Consider the following 18,445-nt stretch of genomic DNA (forward strand, 5'->3'; position numbering starts at 1 on the left):
CCCTGCCAGCTGTCTCTCCTTTGTAGATGAGCTGGGCAAACTTTTCTGAATATATATTTTTCCCTCTGCAGATCCCAGCCCATTTCCAGCTCAATTGTCTTTTGCTGGCTTCTTCTCCCCATCATCCCCTTTGCACAATCCTGGTAAATGGACTTCCTAGCCCTTTCTTTATGACATTGCGTTGGGATGGAAAGGCCAACGAGGCTAAGCAAAGGGAAACCTGCTTAAGAATAGCTGCGGTTCCCATTGTCAGGGGAAGGAAGAAGAGGGAGCTGCCAGCAGCATCTGAGCCATTCCCCTTTGGGATTTTGGGGGGGAATTATTTTGTGGGTGTTATCCAGATAATGGATGGACAAACAGACAGTCAGTCTGGAGGCCCTTTGATTAATTCCTTACCAACATTCTGTATGCATTGCATTCTATATGCAAGGTAGCAAAATTTATTACAACGAATTATATATACTCTGTGTCAGCAGCACAACAAAGACGGGGAACCTATCCTGCCTATGAATTTGGATAGGGAGATGGGCAACCTGTAGACATAATAAATAAATAAAAGCAATAAATGTGGGAAGTTAACAACGGAGGTGTTCAAGATTCCTGCAATCTCACCATCTCTTTGCCAACTCTGGAGAAACTGCCAGTGAGGTGCCCTTGAAGTCACCAAGAATTGGATTCTCCCAGCAAGAGATTTTCCCTTCCCCAGCTAAAATGAGATTTATTCCACGTTGTGCAAAAAATTCCTAGTTTGCAAGAAGCTACAACTTTATATAAGGGAAAACATTACTATTATTTGATCAAAACCTGTTTTTTGTTTTTTTTTGCTGGGGTGCCATTTCCTTCTGCCATTAGATTTATACTTGGAAATCCCCTAAAACTGACTTACCCAAGAAAACTTCCAGAACTAACTTTATTACGTTTGCAGATCTAGTGATAGAGATGAACCGCGGAGGCCCAGCCCTGGGGGCCCTTTGCCAGCTGAATCAGGATCGTGTCTTTATTTCCTCACTGTTTACGTACTCTTTCCCCCTATTTAAATGGTGTGTCATGGCTATAAACGTTATGGCGTGCCCTGTAAAGCACATCTTGCAATAGTTTTTACAGAGCAGAATTCACATGGCTGTTTGTACGGGTGAGAAAGAGCTGGGAAGAAGCCTTCCTACCCCCGTTAGAAGATGCCATGCCCAGATAAAGCTCCTAAGCACTGGGACCTAATACAAAGCTAGTTTCTCAGAAGGATTAAAAATGGGTTTTGGTCAGATCGCTGCCCGTTTCAGGGCTGGAAGCCATCTTTTGCATTGGGCCTCCAGACCTGCCACATTCAATGCTGTGGGAAATTGGGAGAAGGGATTATATGGAGTAGGGGAGATATATAGGCAAAATAACATTTTTTCTCAGAGAGTCAAGGATGTCTTGCCCTACACCTGGAGTGGTGTGACTGGGAGTCATCTCCAGTTGGAATGGTGCCTGATTGGGCCATGGGGTGGACATGTGGGTGCTGGGCAGGGCTTGGGTTTTCTTTTGGGTGGGGAAAACCTGGAAGCTTTCAGATTCGAGTTTCCCCAGATGTGCCAATAGGACATCTCTAATAAAATGGGACTTTGAGGAAACTCAAGTCTCGGAGTCTTCTTTGGTTGGGGGTCTTACTTGGAACCCTGAAAGCCCCCCTGCTTCAAGGAGAGGTGCTGTTAAAACTGCACAGTCAAGAAGCAATTAACTGGCGTCTATTTTCCTTTCCAGAAAGGGCATCATACAGTGTGAAGTGGTTCCCCCCCCCCCCAGTAGGCAACCTGGTCTACCCAATTATGGGGCGGAGCATGCTACTTCCGCTTTTGCCTTTCAGCCCGAATCAAGAGGCCTTTGCACGCAGCCGTTTGCGCGACAAACTATTTTTTTTTTTTTTTGAATTTATGTTTTACCGACAAAGGCTTTATTTATTTCTTTGTTGGTAAAAGATGCATGTCAGACCTGAAAGCCATCTTTTTATATTTGGGCCTTCAGGCTCTGCCACATTTTCTACTGTGGGGAAATGGGAAGGGGATTATATGGATTGTAGGTGATACGTAGTGAAAATAACATTCTTTCTCAGAAAGTCAAGGCCACTTTGCCCTGCAGCTGCGATGGTGTGACTGGGTGGCATCCCCAGTTTTGGATAATGCCTGATTGGGCCATGGGACGGACATGTGGGTGCTGAGCAGGGGCTTGGGCTTTCGTTTGGGTGGGGAAAACACGGAAGCTTTCAGATTCGGGTTTCCCCAGATGTGCCAATATGACATCTCTAATATAATGAGACTTTGAGGAAACTCAAGCCTCGGAGTCTTCTTTGGTTGGGGGGGGGTGTTACTTGGGACCCTACTTCTCTGTCAGTAAAACATAAATTCAACATCGCAGAGGGGGATTCACCAAGGCCAATCACCTTTCGGCTGATTGCAAAAGTTAACCTCCCAAAGGCCACTGAGGTGCTTCGAGGCTACAGAAAGTGTGATTTTGGTTCCTCTGCTTCTTTTGACTTTAATAAACCCAGATTACTTTGTGGATTTTTCTTCCCAAAACAAAGCAGCAATTGGCCAAACAGAATGAGGAAGGGAGGATGTCGAGAACTGCACATTCCTTCACAATGGTTGCAGCGCCCCGGGGTGTCATGTGATCGCCACTGGTGTCCTTCACGCGGGGGGAGGGGGGGCTTTCAACAAGCAAAGTCAATGGGGGAAATCTGATTCATTTCATTCATTTTTCATTTTCATTTATTTCATTTGTATGCCGCCCTTTTCCCCGAGGGGGACTCAGGGCGGCTCACAAGTTGAGCAAAGGAAAGGGGATACAGACAATTTGACACCAACACAAAACAATACATAATTTAAAAGCGCAACAATCATACCATTCGAGATAGGGGCAACGGTTGTTTAGCCCCAGGCCTGTCGGAACAGCCAGGTTTTAAGGGCTTTGCGGAAGGCCTGGAGGGTGGTGAGGGTGCGAATCTCCACAGGGAGTTCGTTCCAGAGGGTCGGAGCAGCCACAGAGAAGGCCCTCCTCCGGGTAGTCGCCAGTCGACACCGACTGCGACCTGTCCGAGAGGTAAGAGGAGAACCACCGTAGAACAGTGCCTCCCACCCCCACCTCCTGCAGTCGTCGCAGAAGGATACCATGGTCAATGGTATCGAAAGCCGCTGAGAGGTCAAGGAGCACTAGGACGGAGGCATAACCTCCATCCCTGGCTCTCCAGAGATCATCGATCAATGCGACCAAAGCGGTTTCCGTGCTGTAGCCAGGCCTAAATCCCGACTGGAAGGGATCTAGATAATCGGTTTCCTCCAAGGATCGCCGGAGCTGAAAGGCTACCACCTTCTCAACAACCTTCCCCACAAAGGGGAGGTTGGAGACTGGACGATAGTTATTTAAAACGGCTGGATCCAAGGATGGCTTCTTCAGAAGGGGTCTCACCACCGCCGCCTTTAGAGCGGGGGGAAAGAACCCCTCCCGAAGGGAGGCGGTAACAACTGCCTGGATCCAGCCCCGTGTCACCTCCCTGCTGTTAGCAACCAGCCAGGAGGGGCACGGGTCCAGTACACATGTGGAGTTAATTTACAGCTCCCATGGCCTTGTCCACGTCCTCAGGGGTAACAGCTTGAAAATCAATCCAGTGATGTCCTGCCAGATTATCCCCTGGTGCCTCAGCTGGTTCTGCGCAACTGGAGTCCAGGTCCATCCGAAGCCGAGCAACTTTATCCGTGAGGAATTGGACGTAGTCCTCAGCTCTGCCTTGCAAAGGATCGCTCGTATCCCTCCTATTTAGGAGGGAACGGGTTATCCTGAACAAGGCGGCTGGGCGCGACTCAGCGGAAGCAATCAGAGAGGCAATGTGTGTTCTTTTAGTCGTCCTAATTGCCCGGAGGTAAGCTCTGATGCTAGATGTTAAAAGTGCTCAGTCTGACTCGGACTTACTGGATCTCCATCGTTGCTCTAGGCGTCTCTTTCGGTGCTTCATCTCCCGGAGTTCCTCAGTAAACCATTCACTTAAGAACTCTCACACGCTTAATTTAATGAGCATAAGTGATTTGCATAAGTAAATGACTGCCTTGTTTGCAGAGGAAATTCTGGTTCCAATTGCGATCATCAGTTGTTGAGGTTCATCTGTAGCAACTGAGCTGTTGTCTAAGTTTGCACAATACTCAGCAAACCAAGTATGGATTGTAATTGCACAATAGATTCTCGCCAGTGGTGGGATTCAAATAATTTAACAACCGGTTCTCTGCTGTAACAACCATCTGGGTAGGTGGGGCTCAGTGATCATGTGACTGGGTGGGCGTGGCCAACTCAAGGTCACTCACCCGATGGGCGCTTGGCCTTATTTGTTACAATGGTAATAAGGGTTAACCGGAGAGGCAGTTTCTGTAAGTAGGGCAATAAAGATGAGGCTAGAAACCACACCAGAATGTTTCCTTCCTGCCTTCCTTACAGGATTAGCCCTGTAAAGTGGGAAAAAACAAAAGATTTCTTCCAACAACTGTTTCTCCAAACTGTTTAGAAAGTTACCAACCGATTCTCCCGAATAGGTGCGGACTGGCTGAATCCCACCACTGAGTCTGGCCTATCAGCTTGAGCAATCAATCTTCTTGACCCTAACTTTAACTGCGGTTCTGAGCCTTTGCACCTGAAACAATGCTAATGTTCAATTCTGCTTAAGAAGATTGATGGCTCAAGCCAGGCTGCTTCTTCTCCTGACTCCCCCCCCCCCCGCAAAGATTCTGCCTCATCTTCTCCTACATGGGTTTGTGACAGTTGCAGAGTCCCAGGGGTCATTTGACAGCCACTTGTGACCTTCCCAGCTGCCGTCCAAAAGCAAAGTCATTGGGGAAACTGGATTGGCTTAATGACCACGTGTTCACTTAACAACTGCAGGGGTTTAACAATCATGGCATAAAACAAGGTCATAAAATCAGGCATCTCACTGAACAACATTGCTTAGCAATGAAAATTCCATCATATCATAAAGGGTCATAAGTCAAGAAGTACCTCTATACTTTTACTATGACAATGTTTACACTATTACCTATTACAATCACCAATATGCTATGCCAGCGTTTCTCAACCTTGGCAACTTTAAGTCCTGTGGACTTCAACTCCCAGAATTGATATGGTGAGGCAGGCCAGGATCCCCTACCTCAGTGGTTCCCAAACTTGGCAACTTTAAGACTTGTGGACTTCAACTCCCAGAATTCTCCAGCCAGCAGAGCAGAGCTGGCTGGGGAATTCTGGGAGTTAAAGTCCACAGGACTTAAAGTCGCCAAGGTTGAGAAACACTGTGCTATGCTATGCTATGCTATGCTATGCTATGCTATGCTATGCTATGCTATGCTATGCTATGCTATGCTATGTTCTAGGCCAGCGATCACCAACTGGTGGTCTGTGGCCCATTGGTGACCTGTGAGAAAATTTTGGTGGTCCTCAGAAAAATTATTTGCATTTTTATATTGCACTAAATGCTATTTTTTTAGAAAAAATCATATTAGTGGTCCGTGGGATTTAAAATTATGAATTTAGTGGTTCCTGAGGTCCGAATGGTTGACGACCCCTGCCCCATGCTATTACTGCTATGCATCAATGTTTCTTTCTTAAGCCTGTTCTGTAATAGCAATAGCACTTAGACTTAATATACTGCTTCACATTGCTTTCCAGTCCTCTCTAAGTGGTTTTTCAGCGTCAGCCTATTTGCCCCCAACAATCTGGGTCCTCATTTTACCCACCTAAGAAGGATGGAAGGCTGAGTCAACCTTGTGTCTCGCCTTCTCAGTCTCAACCTGTCACTCATCTGATTGTTGAGACTTCTCCGGAAGCACTCTCCGAGCCCTGATCCTGACCCACATTTGCCTCTATACTTTCCTCTGCCAACTCATATTCACCTCCCTCCTCCGAATTTGTGTCCAGAGAGGAATCCGGGGTGGGTGGGTGGGTGGGCGGATCCATGACAGTTTGACTGCTGTAATCTGCTTGCAGGTGGCTGCAGAATTCCAAAACGCGCCTCTCGTCCTTCCCACACCTGTCTCAAGGTGGTAGTTTTACTGCCCTGGGGTGGAGGCTCAAATGGGTGGGAGGCGAGGAAGGAAGGAAGGTAGGCTGCAATTTGGTTAAGCAGCCTGCTCTACCACGCTCACTAACCACAGTAGTGAAAAAAATGACTCCCACTCAGTGCCTTGGCTTTTCTCTACACACATACACACACACACCGCATTCCAAATTTGATAATTGGCAAAATGGAAATGTGTCCTAGGAGAAGAGCCTGATTAGGCCGCTGCTCTTTGCGACACAACACTTTCTCAGTAGTGAAGCTGTACAATTTTCACGGCTGACTGAAATCAAAGGGAGTTGGTAATGAATCCGACATGCAATTTAAATTTACAATTTGTAATGTAGGCCACTTAGAAGGAGCCCGCAGCCCCGGCTGAAGGAACTGTACTGGGTTTGGTGCGCTTGTTTAATGTTTAACACACATATACACACACACTATCCTTCCCCTGGAGTGGGGAGGGAATGGAGATTTTGCACTATCTTTCCCTGCCATGCCCACCAAGCCACATCCACAGAACCGGTAATAAAAAAAAAATTGGAAAGGCCAATTCATCAGGATAACAAATCTACCCATTTAATCTCCAATTGATGGTATATCAGGTAACTCTCTGTCTTATCTTGGGCTCATAACACAAGAGTCCAGCTCCCTGGAGAAGGCTGGGGATGGAGGAAAAAAAGAACAAGAGGATGACCAGCAGCAAGGTGGATGGACTCAGATACAGTAGTGATGTAGTACTGTAGTAACCAATTTCGTTGTATTTATTTTGCACAATGATAAAGACTATACTATGGGTGTATCATTGGAAGAACGAAATTATGGACCAATCATGATGGAAACAAATCTATACAGCTGGTCACTCAGAACTGACATTGTCTGGTTGGGCCATCACCAAACAAATATCTCACTTTGAATTGAGTGCCCTGGATACTTTCACAAGTTAAATTCAATAAATTAATCTTTGTGGGCTGGGGAGGCAATGAGAAGCAAGAGCCAGAAGGGGAAAAAAGAGAGGAAGAGAAAGAAATGAGGAACAATGGGAAAAAGACATGATCCCCTCCCGTAAACTAAGAAATGAAAAAAGACTAACTTATCAAAGAAAGAAAGTTACTTGCTCTCCAGTTATACTGAACTGACCTGCTGTGGTCAGAACTGTAGTTCAAATCCATAGCAAGATAAGAAGCAATGGTTGGAAACTAATCAAGGAGAGAAGCAACCTGTAATTAAGGAGAAACTCCCTAACAGTGAGGACAATTAACCAGTGGAACGACTTTGTCTTCAGAAGTTGTAGGTGCTCCATCACTGGAGGTTTTTAAGAAGAGACTGGACAGCCACTTGTCTGGGATGGTCTGAGTTCTCCTGCTTGAGCAGGGGGTTGGGCTAGAAGATCTCCAAGGTCCCTTCCAGCTCTGCTCCTCTGTTGTGTTCTGTTCATCCAAAAGATTCCTTTGGTGTGGTTATGCACAATTCTCTATCTTCAGGCATAATAACCATTTGCAATTCTGTTCTCACAATTACAGTGTTGTCACAAATGATTTCGCAAATAGGTTATGTCTTCCTACATTAAGTTGTACAAATCTATTAGCATTAAAAAAAACACCTAGGGAGCTGACTTACTAAAATTAGAATATTATGGCTTCATACACTAGCAAAAGATCTTGTTTACGCATCCCTCTAAAATGCAAAATGAGATAAGTTCAGACTCATTTGAAAATTAAACAGATTTCTCCTCTGCCAGTGCGTCTGGCAAGGGAGATAAGTATTTGCCTTTAATAATAAAACTGATAATTAGTCAGCAGCAGTCTGTCTGCTAGATAAAGTGAAGTAGGCATCCACCTCGGTGTTAGGGAAGTGTTCCCAAATTAAAGGTTGGTAAGGGTTTTTACACTATGCAACACTTCATGAGCTGCGGTGGCTCAATGGTTAAAGCGAAGTACTGCAGGCTACTTCTGCTGACTCCCTGCAATCTGGCAGTTCAAATCTCACCAGGTTCAAGGTTGACTCAGCCTTCCATCCTTCTGAGGTCTGTAAAATGAGGACCAGATTGTTGTGGGCAAGCGGCTGACTCTGTAAACCGCTTAGAGAAGCAGTATATAAATCCAAGGCTATTGCTATAATTGTCCTTATAATTTCCTAATTTCTTTCATCAAAAATTACAAAGTAACAAAACTATTTCTTGCAAGCTACTTCTTGCCTATTTGAAATAACATTATTAAAACTATTTAATAAAGTTTCAATTAGATCAACTCTACACTATGCTACAGTACCTACACTACAGGACAGCAGTGTAGTATAGAATACTATACATAGTATAGTATAGTATAGTATAGTATAGTATAGTATAGTATAGTATAGTATAGTATAGTATAGTATAGTATAGTATAGTATAGTATAGTATAGTATAGTATAGTATAGTATAGGACAGGACAGGACAGGACAGGACAGGACAGGACAGGACAGGACAGGACAGCTTAGCTTAGTTTAGCTTAGTTTAGCTTAGTTTAGCTTAGTTTAGCTTAGTTTAGCTTAGTTTAGCTTAGCATACTACAGTTAGTTGAGCCTAAAATTTTGGTGGTTAAATGAGAAATTTGATAAGTGAGTTTTCCCTAATTTATGGCCTTTCTTGCCACATTTGTTAAGTGGATCACTGCAGTTGTTAAGTTGGTAGCAAGGTTGTTAAGTGACTCTGGCTTCTCCATTGACTTTGCTTGTCAGAAGGTCGCAAAAGCAGATCACGTGACTTTGGGACATTGCAATGGTCATAAAAATGAACCAGTTGTCAAGTATTTGAATTTTAGTCGTAAGTGTAAAAAACAGTCATGAGTCACTTTTTTCAGTGCCGTGGTAATTTTGTATGGTCACTTAATGAACTTTTTGCAAGTTGAGGACTACCTATATACTAATGTATTGTATCTAATATATAATTATTATTGCATTATATTACATTACATTCACAGTATAGAGTCTATTTTATTATATTCTAATCTAGAAGGCCCTAGAGAGTTCCAAGATGGGACCAAATTTCCTCTTTCAAGGAAATTTGTGCATCTCTGGACACCCAAAAGTCAGCGGAGAATTTTGGCTTAACTCCTCACAGTATTTTTTTTATATGTGCCCACTTTCTACAAATCCTGCTTCCCCTCCTTCTGGCTCTCCGCAATATCTTGTCTTCAGAGGCCTGCTTTATTCATTCATTCATTCAGGTTTTATGCTGCCAATGACTGGGCAGCTTACTAGTAAAATGTTTACTAAAGTTATCTTTTTATATTGACAAAAACCTTTTTAAAAAGATAGTAAGAAAAAAAAGGAATAAAAGAGGCGAAGGTGACAGAAACCAGATTGGGACAAACAGCAAGGGACGTGTCAAAGGGGATGCCACTCACAGTCATTGGAAACCTGGGGGAAGAATTAAGTCTTTAAGGCCCTTCAAAACACCACCAGGGAACCTCATTCCAGAGCCCTGTTTCTCAATGGTGGCACCTTTTGTTTCCATAAACAAACTTTGGACTCAGCCTGAGGCTGACCTTCCGCCTCCTCACCAGAGAAGCTTCCAAGAAAGTATGCCAGCCGCCCACAAAGAGGGATGCCAGCTCCATCCTACCAGCTAGGAGGTGTCATTTTGCTGGAAAGATTAAAAGGTGAGGGAGTTCCTTCAAGCAGTGACTCACGGTGGGAAGGGAAGGTCTCCTGATTTGGCCAGGGCAAGGGCACTTCTGTCTGAAGAACCTGCTCCTCTTCCTCCATCGCTTCCTTCCTGCAGGCTAGTGTATGATACGGTTAGTGTACAGAACAGAAGGACTAGACCCGTGATGGCAAACCTATGACACGCGTGCCATAGGTGACATGCAGAGCCCCCTCTGCTGGCATGCGCACCGTTGCCCCAGGTCAGATCTCCATGGTGTTTCTTTCGCGAGCTTCCGTTTCCCTGCAAACGATGAAACAGAAGCTCACGGAAGAAAAAGATCTGACCTCTTGCCCCACTGCTGGTGTTGGCATGCCCCGCCTCCCACTGGCCAGCTGGTTTTCGAGTCTCTGCTGCGCATGTGTAAGTGCATGTCCACACATGTGCATGTGCTCATGCATGTCCACACATGCACGCCTTTCAGTTTGGGCATGCGTGCGCACACCGTTTGGGCACTCGGTGTCTAAAAGGTTTGACATCACTGGACTAGGGGATGGGGCTGCTACAAGGAAGAGGGGATGAATTTATTTTCCAAAGCACCCGAAGGCCAGACAAGAAACAATGGATGGAAACTAATCAAGGAGAGAAGCAACCTGGAATTAAGGAGAAAGTTCCTAACAATGAGAGCAATTAACCAGTGGAACGGAAGTTGCCTTCAGAAGTTGTGGGCGTTACATCACTGGAGGTTTTTAGAAGAGACTGGATAGCCACTTGTCTCAAATGTATAGGATCTCCTGCTTGAGCAAGGGGTTGGACTAGAAGACCTCCAAAGTCCCTTCCAACTCTATTCTGTAGCTAACTAAGGACTTGGCTAGGCAGAATAGCTTCCAGGTTTCCAAGCTTTGCCCCATCCACCTTCTCCCCAACAACTTCCCTGTCAGTTACCCTATTCATCTCTAGAGCTCCGTTTGTGCAGTGACTGCCTGGACACAGGTCACCCAGCGGGAGGCTGATTTAATTAGCTGAGATCACTACAGGATTCAGCAACAATCCAGAAGACCCCAGCCCCGACTACAGAAAGGAAAGGCAATTTAGCCAAGTTGCACACTGCCATAAGGAGCCGGGGGGGGGGGGGGATCAGCATCAGACTGGAAAAAAAACCCAAAATAGAAACCAGGAAGACATGGAAACACTATTATTGGCGGGGACCCAATTCTTTCCCTTTTCCACAATGCGAAGCACCTTAGTCAGCAAGGAAAGTTAGACAGAGAGCCATCCATCATATTTATACTTCTTATTTTAGAGAAACATTGCTGAGGTTTTATGAGAAGGATCAACAGAGTCAAGTCCCATGCTCAAAGCCTCACGCTTTTAATCTGTGCTACAGGTGCCCTTTTGACTTTCGGGGACACCTACCCTGGAAAATCACTTGCTGAATGGAGTACTACAGGCTAACTCACTGCTCACTCCAAGGGTTTGATCATGAGGGGGCTCCAGGTTGACTCAGCCTTCCGTCCTTCCGAGGTGGGTAAAATGAGGACCCAGATTGTGGGGGACAATAGGCTGACTCTGTCAACCGCTTAGAGAGGGCTGTGAAGCACTGTGAAGCAGTATATAAGTCTAAGTGCTATTGCTATCTTTCTTTCTTCCTTCCTTCCTTCCTTCCTTCCTTCCTTCCTTCCTTCCTTCCTTCCTTCCTTCCTTCCTTCCTTCCTTCCTTCCGCCCTGTGCACAATGATTAGAATGCAGTATTGCCAACAGTTGAAATCTCACCAGGCTCAAAGTTGACTCAGCCTTCCATCCTTCCGAGGTGGGTAAAATGAGGACCCAGATTGTTGGGGGCAAATAGGCTGACTCTGTCAACCGCTTAGAGGGGGCTGTAAAAACACTGTAAAGCGGTATATAAGCCCAAGGCTATTGCTATAAATGTTTTCTTATCTTATGGAACACTGCCCTAAACACGTGAGCTCGAGGGAAATCAGCTGGACATCTTTATCCACCTCTACCCTAAAATGAGGGTGTATAACTAAACATCCAGAGTAAAGGGGTAAAAGAGCCCATTTAAATCTGACATGGAGGGATGAAGCAGAAAAGAAATCATTTAATTTCTTCTCTCTCTTGCCACTTTAATCTTTCTCACACCCTGAGCAGTGGTGGGATTCATTTTTTTTTTTACTACCAGTTCTGTGGGCGTGGCTTGGTGGGCCTGGCAGGGGAAAGTTACTGCAAAATCCCCATTCCCTCCCCACCCCAACAACCTGCTTTCCAGCTCCATTCTCCTGTGCAGGGCAACAGAAGAAGACCCAGCAGATCAACTGGGACTCGGGAGGCAGCAAATAGATGTGGGCGGGGCCAGCCAGAAGTGGTATTTGAGTACTACAAAGTACTCAAAAATTTTGCTACTAGTTCACTAGAACCAGACAGAACTGGCTGAATACCATCACTGATCCTGAGATGATGCTAACAGGTTCTGCAGCTTGGCTTTCAAGGGTCAACCGAATTCCCCTTTGTCTTTCCATCACATCTCTTACCTTATCTCCATTGACGGATGCCAATCTATATTTCTCGGATATGACAGGAGCTGAGGCTTCAGAAGTGGTGGAGTTCAGTGTCTTTGCACAAGTCTGCAAGAAAAAGCATAGGAGGAATGATTCAGGGGGAAGATCTACTTCTGGAGAACCAATTCAGTCCATTTTTGTGGCTGGCAACTTCAGTCTGCGATAAGGCAATGGGCTTCACAGATTCCAGACTGCACAGTTCTATGTCTTAAAAACAGCCTTGGAGTCCCAAATGTGCCTTTTTCAGAAAGCAACTGGGTTTTCTTTGTTTTTCTTTGAAGATAATTTGCTTCTCATCCAAGAAGTTTCTTCAGTTCTGCTGAACAACCTTCTTGGATGAGAAGTGAAACTTCTCAACCATAACTTGGATGACGAAGAATCTCCATAGACATTTAGCTTTGGAGTCCAGAACTTTTTCTTTCCAGTTGATTCTTTTAAATTCAGGCTCTGTAGCTATGAATAAAGGCTGCAGTTCAATTCAAGTGGGTCTCTCAACTGCATCCAGAAACAAACCAATGTACAGATTCAAGTACCTAGCAGTTATATATGAAATGGTTTGCACTGATCCACAGTGGTACTCTGGAATTCCTAACAATAACATTTGTTTGATCATTGTTTCCCAGAGTTATACAGAGTGGTGGAAGTTGCCTTCTTTTGACATTCTGCATTCAACCAGAATTCAGATGTCTATTTGTTGGATAGACTTTCATTTAAACTGCACAGTGAGCACTGCTTTCTTTCAATTTTGGAATTCTATCCCTCAAGATTTCCACTGTGGCCTTAAAAGTCCTGAGTTATCTAAGGCTGTCTCCCTGAGGGACTACTCCTCATTGCAAAGTTGCTCAGATGTGAAGTTCTACAGCAGAGGCCCTTCTGAAGATGCCTTGCACAGGTCTTCCCTTAGGAATTGTGATTGGTCCCCAGTCCTTCCAATTTTAGATGCACGCTTTTTGTTATTGGGTTATAACCCAATCAATCAATCGATCGATTTTATTATGGCCTCCAACCAGCAAATTCTGCTAATAATTACAGCCCTGTGCTATCAATATTTTCATTCTCTTTTCAATGCCTCCCATCCAACAGGCTTCCCTCCCCCCTAAAAAAAATGTTCAAAATCTAAATTCCCAGAAATAAAGAAAAAAAAGTAAAGCTTTTCAAAAGAAGCACAGCACAATCAGTTCACAGTCAGGTGCTGCTTGTAGAGTTATGCTAGGAAAGGAAATCTTACAGGCAGATCTCAACTCATGGCCTTTTGCTTCATTCTGAAGTTGGAGCCCTACAGATCCTCCCCAGGGTTTTAGAGGAAATCTTAAAGACAGCCAGGAAAAGGACTGTCAAAAGAAGAAGGATGTTCTCAGCCACTTCATCATCCCTCAAACTGTTTCTCCCCAAAATGGTGGCTGTCCGATATCCATTGTTTGCTGTCCTGCCTCCAGGTGCTTTGGATAATAGATTGACCACCCTCTTCTTCATGGCAGCCCCTCAGATATTGTCTGTCCTGTCCTTGTCTGTTTAATTTAATTAATTGATAATTAGTTATTTCGTTTTATTTAGTCCCTGCCTGTTCAATTTTAAAAACTTTATCCGGCTGACAGCCAGCATTCTGAGCCCTTTCCCCCAACGGTTTTGCAATATTGGGGGGGGGGGGGGAATAAGAACAGGGAAGAAGCCAGGAGGTCCAAAAAACAGCCAGGAGGTCTCCAGCTAATAGCGCAAGAAAAAGTCCAAGAAAAAAAGGGAAAGAAAAGTAGGGAAAAAAATACAATGAAGTAGCTTCTGGTCTTCTTTACGGAAGTTATAAATACAATTATAAATTTATCTGTTACTTTATGGCGACAATATAACTCTCTTTTTTCTATGACCTATCCCAGTGATGGCAAAACTCTGGCAGGCAGAGCCATCTCTGCGGGCACACAAGCCATTGCCCAGGTCAGTGCCACTGTGCATGTGTGTGCGCCTCCTGCCGGCCAGCTGATTTCCAGGTCTCTGCTGGGAAAAGCACGCAAATGTGCAGGGGTGGGTTAGGGAGTCACACTTGCATGTGTGATGGGTGGGAGGGATTCCCCCCCCCATGCCCCGTTTTTGGTTCTAGGAAGCTTCAGGGAAGCCTGCTAGGACCAAAACGGAGATGGGGAGAGGGGTCCCGCATGCATGGTGGGGCCTGCGGTGGGCATTGGATTATGGGTGTCAGCACACACGTTATCATGCACACACGAGTACTCTGGCACCCAAGGGAAAAAAGGTTTGCCATCACTGGCCTATCCTCTCTATTCATTAAGCCAGTGGTTCCCAAACTTGGCAACTTTAAGACTTGTGGACTTCAACTCCCAGAATTCTCCAGCCAGCAGAGCTGGCTGGAGAATTCTGGGAGTTGAAGTCCACAAATCTTAAAGTTGCCAAGTTTGGGAACCACTGCATTAAGCCATAAATATTTTATATCAAAAGTCCATAAGGTGTTTCCAGTCAGCAGTAAACATATTGTCTTTTTTTCTAATCCAACATGTCAATTTCTTCCCTTAGCAAGTTCCAGCATCTTCACCAACCGTAATTATGGGCCCAATTATATATAAATCTTTAAACTCCTCTGAATCAGGATATGCATTTGAGTCCAGAATTTTTTACGAATCCACCAAAGGGAGTAAAATGACCTTTCTTGTTTACATTTCAATGTTCACCACAATGGGTGTGGGTGGGTGTGTGTCAAGTTACACCTGGAATTTATGGGCAAAGCAATTCCCTTGGTTATGAAGGCATGCGGTCCATTAATCCTTCCTTCTGTCTTGGGCAAAGTTCATAAGAATTGAGCTCAGGAGCAAGGAGAACTTGCTATCTTTCTATCCAGAGACCGACAAATATTTTGGGGTGGTGTAGAAAGCAAAATCAGGTCAAGTAGTCTGCAATGGCCTCTTTTCCACCCCAGGAAAAGGAAGTTTTGAAAGCTAAAATAAAGCAATGAATCAATCAACCAGAATAGAGCTGGAAGGGACCTTGGAGATTTTCTAGTCCAACTCCCTTCTCAAGCACCATTTCAGACAAGTGGCCGTCCAGCCTTTTCTTAAAAACGTCCAGTAATGAAGCACCCACAACTTCTGAAGGCAACTTCTGTTCCACTGGTTAATTCTCCCTACTCAATCTTCTGACTCTGGGCTAAGATAGTGAAAACTGCTCCAGAACCCTCTGGTGAATTCCCGCCTCAGGGGAGCCTAGTGGATCAAAGAACAGCGGGAGGCATCAGAAAATGAGGGCTGGCTTCATAATCTCCTTCCAACCCCAGATCACCTAAGGCTGAGCACAGCACAGGGCAGAGGAGCTCTGCAGGGCTTCTTACGTGGGAAGGAAGGCCCACTCTTGGTTGCCTGCCCTGGTGCAGGCTCCGTTTAAGAGCCATTTAGACCTAGCAATTTGTCTGACCCCCTTCGGGCTGGCATTCCTCTTGAGTATCTCCTCCATCTTAGTATCCCAGGATCATCTTTTCTGATCAGCCTGTGGTCAGAGGACTGAGTCTTCAAAATGCACGTCGCTCTTCAATGTTGTGGAAAATCAACCAGAATAGAGCTGGAAGGGACCTTGGAGATCTTCTAATCCAACCTCCTGCTCAAGCAGAAGACCCTAAACCATCTCAGAAAAGTGGCTGTCCAGTCTCTTCTTAAAAAACCTCCAGTGATGAAGGACCCACAACTTCTGGAGGCAACTTATGTTCCACTGGTTAATTGTCCTCCCTGTTGGGAAGTTTCTCCAGGTTGCTTCTCTCCTTGATTAGCTTCCATCCATTGTTTCTTGTCTTCACTAACCAGGGGAGACATGATAGCAGTCTTCCAATATTTGAGGCGGTCAACCTGTTTTCCAAAGCATCTGAAGGCCAGACAAGTAATAATGGATGGAAACTGATCAAGGAGAGATTCAACCTAGAAATAGGGAGGAATTTTCTGACAGTGAGAAAAATCAACCAATGGAACAGAAGTTGCCTTCACATGTTGTGGGAGCTTCATTACTTGAGACTTTCAAAAAGAGACTGGGCTGCCATTTGTCAGAAATGGTGTAGGGTCTCCTGCTTGGGTGGGTGGGTGGGTTGGACTAGATCAGTGTTTCTCAACCTTGGCAACTTAAAGATGTCTGGACTTCAACTCCCAGAATTCCCCAGCCAGCAAATGCTGGCTGGGGAATTCTGGGAGTTGAAGTCCGGACATCTTCAAGTTGCCAAGGTTGAAAAACACTGGACTAGATGACCTACAAGATGCCTTCCAACTTTGTTAATCTGTTTAAAAATGTCTTCTGCAGTTTTGCAAAATAAGTTGACCCCCTTCTTCTTTGTGGCAGTCCCTCAAATTCTGGAATACTGCTATCATGTCCTCCTTGGATCTTCTTTTCTCTGGGTAGTGTTAAAGTCTAAAGTTTAAAGATATTGTTAGGCTTGGTTTCCTGCTCTGGATTACTGTAGGAAGTTAGCACCTACCCCTCTCCCAGAAAAAATGAAATATTTTAGGAAATACTAAAAAGGCAGAGTATTTCCCCTAAGAGACAGGCAAAAACTCAGCCATCCCCCACCTTTGTTAATGGGCCATTCTACATAACAAAGATCTACCTCCTTCAGGCAGAGCCATCCTTCATTGAATCACCCAGCAAGGCTCAACCAAGCTTGGGACTCAAAACACAACCTACAAAGTAGCCCCTGCATGGCCCCATGGAAGCCTGGCAACCAATCAGAACACAAGCTCAAATTCAAAAGCCCAGAGAGGGCATAAAACCCAGGAACTCTCAGCATCTCTTCCCGTTTTGCCCAAGACCTCAAACCATGTGATCCTGTTTATCAATAAACTTTCTTTCCAAGCAGCTTCCATGAATCCAGTGTCTTTTTCCCTACTTGGAACTGAACCCAGATGGACATTTCTGGGTTCAACAATTCAAAGCTGCCTTGAAGGGCTGACAAAGCGGATAGAATTTTCAGAGAGAAGGAAGATCCGTACCAGTGGTGGGATTCAGCCAGTTCGAACCTATTCGGGAGAACCGGTTGTTAACTTTCTAAGCAGTTCGGATAACCAGTTTTTGGAAGAAATCTTTAGTTTTTTCCCACTTTGCAGGGCTAATCCTGTAAGGAAGGCAGGAAGGAAGCATTCTGGTGTTCTTTCTAGCCTAATCTTTATTGCCCTGCTTACAGAAACTGCCTCTCCAGTTAACCCTTATTACCATTGTAACAACTAAGGCGAAGTGCCCATCGACCTGAGTGACATTGACTTGGCCACGCCCACATGATCACATGACCATCGAGCCCTGCCTACCCAGCTGGTCATTAGGGCAGAGAACTGGTTGGTAAATTATTTGAATCCCACCACTGATCAGTACGCAGAAGGAGAGAAGTGCAGCCCTGCCCAGATGTTCCTCAACTCCAGGCCTTTCTACATTATTCAAATTCTTTACCTTCAGCACTTTGACCTTGAGGAAGTAATTAATTCCTCAAAAGATTTCATTCCAAGTTTACGGGAGGCCCCAAGCCATCCATCAGAAAAGATGGACATCAGATTTTCTTGGCTGTATGTAATGTAAGAAATTTGATGACCCCTTTAACCCAAATGATTTGGTCTTCTTTGTTATTTGTTTTTGTTTTTAATACTATTAATATTTAACGGTATATAAGTACTGTAGATTCCTGGGTAAATGTTTTCATGTTAAATGTGTGAATTGTTTTCAAAACCATGGTCTTTTTCTAAGGAACTTTTGTCGTATGGTGAAGTTATATTGAGAAACTGAAAAAATCCAAACATCACAGACTAGATACAATAAAGGTGTAATTTATCATTTTTTTGAAAAGGCCTTTTTTTAACCCAATAAAAATGATATGGATATCATGATATTTTACAAGAATAAATCCATTTTCATGATTAATATATATTATCATTAAATATACATACTATATTTAGATGATTTATAGGTAATATGTTATTTCTAGGGGGGGTGCATTAGCTTGCCTGTTGTTTTGATTTTTTCCCCTTTGTTTTGCTAATACAGTTTTCATAAAATATAATAATATAGTTTAATAATTAATTAGATTATTTTATGGGCCAGTGCATATTAATAATTTCTTTTCATGGCTATTTGTTTCTCATATAGGTTTTCTGTGGAAGCTTGAAGAAGCCATCAGCCAATTGTTCAAAAGCAAAAACAAGCCGGGAATTCTAAGCTACAGCCTTGGAAACCAAACCTAAC

The 18,445-nt window shown here is 44.4% G+C and overlaps 1 protein-coding gene across 1 annotated transcript in view; it reads right to left on the reverse strand.

The window, feature by feature from the left end:
- Positions 1 to 18,445, reverse strand: part of FA2H (fatty acid 2-hydroxylase) — a 58,366-nt gene that overhangs the window by 11,992 nt on the left and 27,929 nt on the right. Inside the window, exon 2 of the mRNA XM_087728897.1 lies at positions 12,218 to 12,310. Coding sequence (XP_087585023.1) covers positions 12,218 to 12,310 — 93 coding nt within the window. The remainder of the gene's footprint in view (positions 1 to 12,217; positions 12,311 to 18,445) is intronic.

The sequence above is a fragment of the Thamnophis sirtalis genome, unplaced genomic scaffold (genome assembly GCF_051295495.1).
Source record: "Thamnophis sirtalis isolate CommonGarterSnake01/CBP01778 unplaced genomic scaffold, rThaSir2_p1.2 scaffold_14, whole genome shotgun sequence".
NCBI lineage: Eukaryota > Metazoa > Chordata > Lepidosauria > Squamata > Natricidae > Thamnophis > Thamnophis sirtalis.